The sequence below is a fragment of the Opisthocomus hoazin genome, unplaced genomic scaffold (assembly GCF_030867145.1).
Source record: "Opisthocomus hoazin isolate bOpiHoa1 unplaced genomic scaffold, bOpiHoa1.hap1 HAP1_SCAFFOLD_150, whole genome shotgun sequence".
Taxonomy (NCBI): domain Eukaryota; kingdom Metazoa; phylum Chordata; class Aves; order Opisthocomiformes; family Opisthocomidae; genus Opisthocomus; species Opisthocomus hoazin.
The window spans coordinates 1-8,786 of record NW_027448991.1 but is presented as its reverse complement, the minus strand read 5'-3'; the positions used below and the strand labels follow the sequence as shown (position 1 = coordinate 8,786).

General features: G+C 63.1%; 1 protein-coding gene across 1 annotated transcript; it reads right to left on the bottom strand.

Annotated features, from left to right (window-relative positions):
• Nucleotides 1-1,083: 1,083 nt before the first annotated feature.
• On the bottom strand, nucleotides 1,084-8,706 carry FUS (FUS RNA binding protein). The gene is made up of 15 exons (XM_075412359.1): nucleotides 8,628-8,706; nucleotides 6,928-6,952; nucleotides 6,656-6,810; nucleotides 6,424-6,565; nucleotides 6,178-6,350; nucleotides 5,910-6,084; nucleotides 4,615-4,649; nucleotides 3,634-3,666; nucleotides 3,223-3,329; nucleotides 2,611-2,740; nucleotides 2,436-2,537; nucleotides 2,222-2,342; nucleotides 2,004-2,131; nucleotides 1,763-1,919; nucleotides 1,084-1,266 (listed from the first exon to the last, which is right to left on the bottom strand). The coding sequence occupies exons 1-15, from the start codon at nucleotides 8,638-8,640 to the stop codon at nucleotides 1,227-1,229; spliced, it is 1,536 nt and encodes a 511-aa protein (XP_075268474.1). The 5' UTR covers nucleotides 8,641-8,706; the 3' UTR covers nucleotides 1,084-1,226.
• Nucleotides 8,707-8,786: the final 80 nt, after the last annotated feature.

Genomic DNA, 8,786 nt, shown 5'->3' with positions numbered 1-8,786 from the left:
AGTCCATCAAGTCCCCCCGCGCTACCCCCGTTCCCTCACGACCCCCCACGCCCCTTCACGTCCCTTTTCCCCCCTCACGATGCTGCCCTCCCCTCACGTTCCCGTGTCCCCTCACCACCTCCTCACGATCCGCTGGGTCCCCTCAGACCCCCACGTCCCCTCACCATCCCCTGTCCCCTCAGACCCCCCGATCCCCCCAGCGTCCATCCAGTCCCCTCACACCTTCCCATGCCCCCTCACAATCCTCTCTCCCCTCTGTGTCCCCTCAGATCCCCTCACAGACCCCCACACCCCCTCGGATCTGCTCAGATCCCCTCTGTGTCCCCTCACAGACCCCCACGTACCCTCGGATCCTCTCATGATCCCCTCAGTGTCCCCTCACAGACCCACCTCCCCTCACAATCCCTCACAGACCCCCCCCTCGCCTCAGATCCCCTGTAGTCCCCTCATCAGGCCCCCCCGTCCCCTCAGAGCCCCTCTTGTGTCCCCTCGCAGACCCCCCCGTCCCCTCCCGATCCCTCAAAGACCTTCACACCCCCTCGTGATGCCCTCGGTGTCCCCCCCCCCAGACCCCACCGCCCGCCGCTCACCCTCCACCAGCAGCAGCAGCACCAGCAGCGCTCCGGGCCCCGCTCCCGGCCCCCGCCGCCGCCCCATGGCGCTGTGCCCGCCTCCTCCGCCCCGCGCCGCCGGCACCTGCCGGCCCCGCCCCCCGCCGCCGGGCGGCCCCGCCCCACCGCACCTGCCGGACACGCCCCCCCGCCGCTCCCCGTGTGCACACAGCACACGCCCCCCCCCCACCCATAGGTCGCCCGGTGCTACATGTCACCCAATGGGCAGCGCCGCGCCCTGCTTCCCCAGCGAACAGGAGCCGCCCCCCTCGTCCGCAGGGTCCTAGAGCCCCCCCGGCCCCATAGGTGCCCCCTGAGTCACCGGAAGGGGCCGGGTCCCGCCCCGCGCCACGTCACCGCCTGACGAGGGGCTTAAGGAGGCCGGAAGTGCCTCATTAGCGCCGCGTTCACTCGGAAGCCTAATGAGGGCGAGGAGCAGCCGCCCCTCCCCCAGTCACCAGGCAGCACCGCGTCCTCCCCGGGGCTTTAATGGGGGGCAGGGGGCAGGTGGGGGGGCATTAAAAGCAGGGAGACCCCGCGGGGGCGAGGCCGGCCGGCCCCAGGGGCGGGGCACCGAATAAAAAAGGGGTGGGGGGAAGGGGGCACAGGGGGGGCTCAGTAGGGCCTCTCGCGGCGGTCCTGCCGGTGGTCGCCCCTGTGGAGAGAAGGGAGAGGCATCAGTAGGGCCCAGAGTTAACAGCGACTGGCACAGCTCAGCTACTGACCATAGTAGGGCCCAGAGTTAACAGCAACCACAAGCAAGGCCTGCCCATTAGCCACAACCATCATTCAGCCCCAGAGTTAACGTGCTGTCTCAACAGCCTCCAGCAGGAGACAGCATTGCGGCGTTCACTCTTGGCCATAACGATGGGAGCACTGGCACCACCACGTGGTTGCAGAGGGAACGGCCAGCCTCTAACAGCCCTCCCGATCAGTAGGCTCCAGAGTTAACAGTGCCCGACAGTCCCCTGAGTCAATGGCGCTCAGTCCGCTCCAGAGTTAACGGCCTCCAGCACCTCCTCTGCGAAGTGCAGAGGTCAGTGTTCACTCTGGAACCTACTGACACCCCACACGCAGAGCTGCCAGGACGGCCCCGTACAGCGGCCATCGTTAGGTTTCAGAGTTAATGCCCCCCCCAGCAGCCACCTCACCTGGAGTCCATCTTCCCCGGCCCGAAGCCGCCCCGGTCGCCGCCTCTGCCCCCGCGGAAGCCGCCCCGGTCGCCGCCGCGGCCGCCCCTGTAACCGCCGCGGTCGAAACCTCCGCGCCCGCCGCGCCGCTCCTCGCCGAACCCGCCGCCGCCGCCACCTGTGGGGAAGGGCCGGCGGCGCGTGGTGAGATCATGGCGCATGCGCGACCTGCCCCCGCCGCCCCCCCCGCCCCGGCACTCACCCATGTGGTTGCCGCCGCGGCCGCCGCCGGGGTACTTGCCCATGTGGGGCGCGCCGGGCCCGTCCGGCTTGGGCGCCTTGCACTGGTTGCACTCGTTGCGCCACGAGAAGTTCATGTTCTCGCAGGCGCTGCGGGGAGAGGCGCCGTGAGCCCGCGCCCCGCCCCTCCCAGTGCCGCCCAGTCCCTCCCAGTGCCCTCCCAGTCCCCCCAGCTCTCACGGGTTGGGGCACTTCCAGTCTCCGGCGCGCTGCTGCCCGCCGCCGCCGCTGGGGAAGCCACCCCGGTTGCCGCCGCCGCCGCCACCACCACCACCGCCGAAGCCGCCGCGCCCCATGGGGCCTGCGGGAAAAGAGAGAGGGGGTTTTGGGGTGAGAAACGGGGATTTTGGGGCCGCCCCACCCTCGCCGGCGCCCCGCGGGCACGCTCGCTCACCTCCCCGGCCGCGGCCGCCCCGGCCGCCCCCGCCGCCGCGGTTGAAGTCGGCGCGGCGGGTGGCGAAGGAGACCTTGATGGGGTTGCCGGAGAACTCTTTGCCTGAAAAGGGGAGAATTGAGCCCAAAGTGGCCGCGGGGGCGCAGGGGGCTGGGGGGCGCCGGGGGGGCCGTACCGTCAAACCAGTCGATGGCGGCCTTGGCGGAGGGGGGGTCGTCGAAGGAGACGGTGGCCTCCCCCTTCAGCTTGCCCGTCTCCCGGTCCGTGTACAGGTTGATCATGGGCTGCCCCGTCTTCTTGTTGGTCTGCGGGGAGCGGACACGCTAAGGACAGGCTAAGGACAGGCTAAGGCCCCGCAGGTGATCCAGGGGAGCCCCGTCGGGTTGGTCTCGGGGTGAAGCGTGAGGATGTGTCAAGGGCCCGCACCGATGAGTGAAGGACACGCTAAGGACAGGCTAAGGACACGCTAAGGCCCAGCAGGTGATCAAGAGGAGCCCCGTCGGGGTGGTCTCGGGGTGAAGCGTGAAGGATCCGCACCAGTGAGTGAAAAACATGCTAAACACATGTTAAAGACACATGTACATGCTAGCAACATGCTAAGCACGCATCAAGGACACACTAAGCACACACTAAGCACACACCACGACACATGAAGAACCAGTTCATGACGTGCAGCTGCCCGATCTCCTTGGCCACACGTTAGAACTGAGCGACACACGCTTGTCAACACGCCAACGCCACGCCAGAACACACCGACACGCCGGAACATGCCAGCGGCGCGGCTCACCTTAATGATGCCGATCTGCTTGAAGTAGTCGGCCACCGACTCGATGGTGACGTTCTCGCCCAGCCCCTGCACGAAGATGGTGTTGTTGTCCGAGTTATCCTGCTCGCCTGGGGGGGACAGCTCGTTAGCGCCAGCGCTCGTTAGCCCCTTCCCCTCCCATTAGCCCCCTTCCCTCATTAATGCCCTCAGTCTCGTTAACCCACCCCCATTAACCTCTTCCCCCCTCATTATTCCTTCCCCATCATTAACCCCCTGCCCTTAACAGTCTCGTTAGCCCCCTTCCCAGTTATCCCAATTAACCCCCATCCCCCTCATTAACCACTCCACTGATTAACCCCCTTCTGCCTCGTTATCCCCCCAATTAACCCTCTCCCCCCTCCTCAGCCCCCCCAATTAACCCTCCCTCGTTACCAGGATCATGCCGCGGCCCTTGGTCCCGGGGTCCTTTCGGCACATGCAAAAATTAAAAGGCAGAGCGTTAATTGGGCCGCGGGCAGGGGAAGGGCGCTCAGCCCCGCCCCACCCCCTCCCCCCGCCCCGCCAGAGAGGGAAAAACCGGGGGAAAGGCCGCCGCCCATGCCCCTTTCTGGGGTGAAAAACCACCTTTTTGGCACCCGGAACCGCTCCTCTCGCCCCTCGTCCCCGCCAGCCTGGGGGGAGGGGCGGCTCCCCAAGGCCGCCGCCGCCGCGCTCCGATTCCAGGGCTTTCACCCCAAAACCGAGACGCCGGGGCCGTCCAGCCCGGCTCCCAGCCCCGGGGCGGCAGCTTTCCATCATCCGGTCCCAAAACACACTCTTTTCTCCTCAAAACACCACCAGCAGCGCCCGGCTGGGCCCCCCGGGGGTCACACCAAGACTGCTTCCGTCGGTCCACTGCAGCGCTCCCCGTTTTGGGGCCACAAACGCCAATTCCGCCACTTCACCCATTGCTGTGGCTTTTTCCACCAACCTCCGGTCACCGGCACGTCACACAAGCCCCAAAAGTGCGCTTTTTTTTTTTGGTCATTTTTTTCCCAAACTTTGTACCAAACCTCAGATTTTTCATTACTGTTTTTTAAAACCACATGCAACCGTTTTGTTTGCTAAAAACCAGTGTTTTCGCCCCCCCGAATTAAAAACCACCGCTTTGCCAAGAGTCGTCGGCTCCCCGCGCCGGCCTGTTTTCCGCCCGCCGCCTTGGCCATTTTCCTCCGCTTTGCTCCCAAAAAGCGACACCTGTTTGCCTGTTTGTTTGCACCGCCCGCGACGCGGCCCGCCGGCCGGCCGCCGCACCTTTTTTGGGGCTTTCTCACCCCGGAACGCCCCCGGACCAGGCTGTTGCGGAGAAAAGGGGTTAAGAGACAGACACTGTGTTTTATTTTCGGGTTCGAACGCCGAACTCTTGGGACTTACCACCGAATTTATTGAAGCCACCACGCTCACCACCGCTGAGGAGATAAATTGGAAGATAATGAGGTTTTTTTTTATCCCCTGCCTAAAAAGAGGGGGGCAGTTTTCGGGGCAAAACCAGCGTTTTTGAGCAGTTTCCTCCTTGCTGAGCCCCCCCCCGCCGCGGCGGACAGGGGGGGCTGGGGGGGGGCTGGGGGTCTCCATCCGCCGGCGACGCTTCATCTCGGACGCAGCAGCCGGGCGCTCTCCGGCCCCGCCGGGGGATCCAAAAATCATTAAAAAAACCCAATTCTGCCTTGTTTTTGTTTCTAAAAACGGGAGGGGGGGGCAGCCCCCCTCGCTCTCAGCCACTCTCAGTCTCCCCCTCCCCACCGCTCGTCGTCGCTTTCCCCCCCTCGGGTTTTTTGGGAGGGGGGGGGGCCCTTTTGCTTTGATTTTGTTTTGCATTGCTCTTTGGCATTTTTCACCCTTTCTGCCTTTTTTTAACCCAAAAAGAGCGGAGGATTGCGAAAGTTTCGCTGCCTTTCACACCTGCAGCACACAAAACGCAGAGTTTGTTAACAGGCACAACAGCAGCGGCAAGACAAACAAGCAACCGCGGCTCGCCCACCGCCGATACTCACCTCCGGCCGCCCCAAAAAGCGGCTTTCTCGGCCCAAAAGCGGGGGGGGCGATGCGCGCGCAAACCCAAAACCTCGCATTTTTCCTTTAAAACCACCATTCTGGTATTTTTTGGGGCGCTTACTCCTCCCTTCGTGCACCGGGACACCACAAAGACACTCCACTCCAGGTCATCACCCATCAATCAGTGTCAAACATCTCCCAGTATCCAAAACCGGCGGGGCTTTTTTGTTTTTTATCCCCAAAATCAACATTTTTGTTTTCTGCAGTGACCTCAAAACCAACCATTTTTCCTCTTATTTTTCGTTTTTCTTAAAACCCGGGGCACGTGCCCCCACCGTGACCAGAGCCGGCACCGGAGGCTACAAGTGACCTTGGCAACCAGGTTTGCTGAGTGGTTTTATCTCTCTTTTTTCCCAAAAAAACACCTTTTTCCCCCCATTCCGGGAGGGTCTTACCACCTCAGGCGCCTCCAAGCGCCCCCACCGGGCACCTCGCCTTTTTTTTTTGTTTCTTTTTTAGGGGCGCTTGCGCTGATTTTGGTTAAAACCCGCCTGAGCGGGGGGTGCTCCCCTCCCCTCCCCTCCTCCCTCCCCTGGTTTTGGGGGGGTCTTTCGTCCCCCTCCCCACCCCCCCCGAACCACCCGCCCCCCGAACCGCCGTCCCCCGACACCTACCCGAGGTTGCCTCCGCGGCCGCCCCGGCTCCCGCGGCCCCCGCGGTCGTAGCCACCCCGGCCGTAGCCGCCCCGGCCGCGGCTCCGCTCCTGCTGCCCGCCGCCGTAGCCGCTCTGCTCCTGGTAACCACCGCCACCACTGCTCATCGACGACTGCTCCTGCCCGTAGCTGTTGGCTGCGGCGGCCAAACAACAGTTAGGACGCCAAAAACGGGAGGTTTAGACCCGAAACGGCGGCGCCGTGCCCCCCTCCCCGCCGCCGCACTCACATCCGCCGCCGCCGCCGCCGCTGTTGTACTGGCTCTGCTGGCTGTAGCTCTGGGGCGGGTTGTAGGAGGACTGCTGGCTGTAGCTCTGCTGCTGCCCGCCGTAGCTCGACGGCTGGCTGTAGCCGCCGCTGGGGGGTTGGCCGTAGCTGGAGCTCTGCGAGCTGCTCCCGTAGCTGCGGGGACAAGCGGCGGCGTCGAGCCAAGCGCCGGTGGTTTCGCCCCGCCGGCGGCGCGGCCGGTGCCTACCTGCCGGTGGAGGAGCTGGCCGCCGGCGGCTGCGAGTAGCTGGGGTAGGAGGAGGGTTGCCCGTAGGAGGACTGCGAGCTCTGCCCGCTGCCGTAGCTGCCGGTGCTGCCATAGCTTTGGGGGGTCGACTGGGTGCTGTAGCCTGAAGGGCGGGGGGAGCAGAAAACGGAGTGAAACACCCCAAAAAAAACGCCCGTTGGGGGACACGGGGGGGTGCTGGGGGCCGGCTTACTGCTCTGGGTCTGGCCGTAGGACGAGCTGTAGCTGTTCTGGCTGTAGCCGGAGGTGTCGGTGGACTGGCTGTAGCCGCTGTAGCTCTGCTGCCCGTAGGGCTGGCTGCTCTGCTGCGAGTAGCCCTGCCCCGGCGGGGTGGGGTACGCCCCGTAGCTGCCGCAAAAAGCACAAGAAATGTGTGAAACCCCCAGAAAAACACCCTTTCCCCGACTTGTTTCTAAGGACCGGGATGTAGAAGTTTGGGTATCAGAAAAGGGGGGGGAGCTGTACCTCTGCGTCGCTGTCTGGCTGTAGTCTGTGGGGAAGAAAACACCCACAAAACACCATCAGTTGTGCAAGTAAACGTATATGCACCCGAATATAAACACATTCTTCCATTAATTCTTTCATTAATTGACGTTTTCTCTTCAAATTAAAAGCATTACAGGTTTTGATCACTCTCAAGGCTCAGTTCAGTTTATTCTTCTCTAAATGGTAACTCAAAAGAAAAGATGCCATCATCTTTCTTCCCGCTCTGCACAACTTGGCTGTTGCACAAACTCACAGTAACTGCCGCTGGGAGTCGAGAGTTTCTAGTGATATTCAGCAAAGTATTTAAGCCAATATTTGCCAAACTTAAATCCAGGACTAATTTTACATTTACTACGTCTTGTGTGTGATGTCTTGTCTGTGAACCAAACAGGTGGGTTTGGAACAAAAAAAAAGTTTTCATATAAATATATATAAACATACATCAATAGGTACCCCCTACTCCCTACAGGGACCCTATAGACAGCCTGTACAGTTATACCATTAAAATGATTTGCTATTTATCATTAAAAGGCACAAACAGCCAAGGTAAGGCACTAGGTGACAAGCGTTCCGTGTTTATCCCCCTCAAAACACCCAGCTGCCTATTTAAATAAGTAATAACCCCTCTAAAAAGCAGACGAAGAACAAATTTAAGGTTACGGAGGCAAAAACCAAGCACAGACGTGCGAATGCTCCTCAGACCTCGCATAACAAAAGGCGGCCCCGGCTCCCCGCCGCGAGATGGCGGCCGTCACCCCCTCCCGCCTTCCCGCGCAGCGGCCGCTCCCGGCGCTGACGGGAACTGAGGGGATTTGACCCCAAAACGGGGGATTTGACCCCAAAACGCGGCTTTTCAGGCCCCCGCGGGGGTTTTGCCCCCCCCCCCAAGGGGTATTTACCCGCCCCGGGGGGGTTTCAGGCGAGGACCCGGATGAGGGACTGCGGCAGCGCCCTCCGCGCATGCGCGCTCGGCGCCGGCGCACAAAATGGCGGTGGTGGCGCAGCGGGAAAAGCCGCGCCCCTCCCCGGGCGCACAAAATGGCGGCGGCGGGGAGGGAGCCCCGTTACCGGGCCCCGTTACATCGGGGGGGGCGGGGAGCACCGCCACGGCCGGAGCACACCGGGATCCGCCCCCGCACCAAAAAAAACCCGCGATTTTCCCTTAAATTGTAGGGCTGCGGTCTGGGCATCCCCCCCGCCGCGGCGCACCCAGGCGCGGCGCTTTGTCCGCCCCCCCCCCTCCACCCGCGACCACTACTCTGAAAGGAAAAAACAAAATAAAAGAGATTTACGCTGAAAAAAAACCTGCCGCGGGATAAACCTCACCGGCGGGGGAACATAAAACGTGAGGAAATTAATTTTTAAATAAAACGCAGCCCGCGGCATGGCGGAAACGAGCCGCCATCAAATCACCGCCCCCCCCCCCCCCCCCCCCCAAGGGCGCCGGTAACAAAAACTACAGCTGCAGGGTAACCAAAAGACGGAAATAAAGGGCAAAAACGCGCTTTTTGAGAGACACGGTGCGAACCGGGCGGACAGCGGCACGGCGGGTGCGGCTCCCCGACCTCCCCCAGGGACCCGCCGGGACGCGGAGCGCTCTGGGGACCCCCCCGGGGGGCGGCGGGCCCGCAGGACCCCCAGTGCGGGGCGTGTGTCCCGTCCCCCCCCCCGCCCGGTACCGTTGGAGGCCATGGCGGTGCCGCCCCGCTCGCCGCTCCCCCTCCACGTGGCGCCCGCACTGCGCCCCCGCCCGCGCGCCCGCCCTTTATAGCCTCCGCCGGCGCGTGCCACCGCCGGGGCCGGGAGGACGCGGCCACACCCCTCCGCGCGCCGCGTGG

What these genes read in the sequence shown, in the direction of transcription:
- FUS (XM_075412359.1), bottom strand. An exon ending in AGGGCCGCGGCATGATCCTG is followed by an intron (nt 3,330 to 3,633) that starts GTAACGAGGGAG and finishes TGTCCCCCCCAG; the next exon opens with GCGAGCAGGATAACTCGGAC. An exon ending in GGGCGGCCGCGGCCGGGGAG is followed by an intron (nt 2,343 to 2,435) that starts GTGAGCGAGCGT and finishes CTTTTCCCGCAG; the next exon opens with GCCCCATGGGGCGCGGCGGC.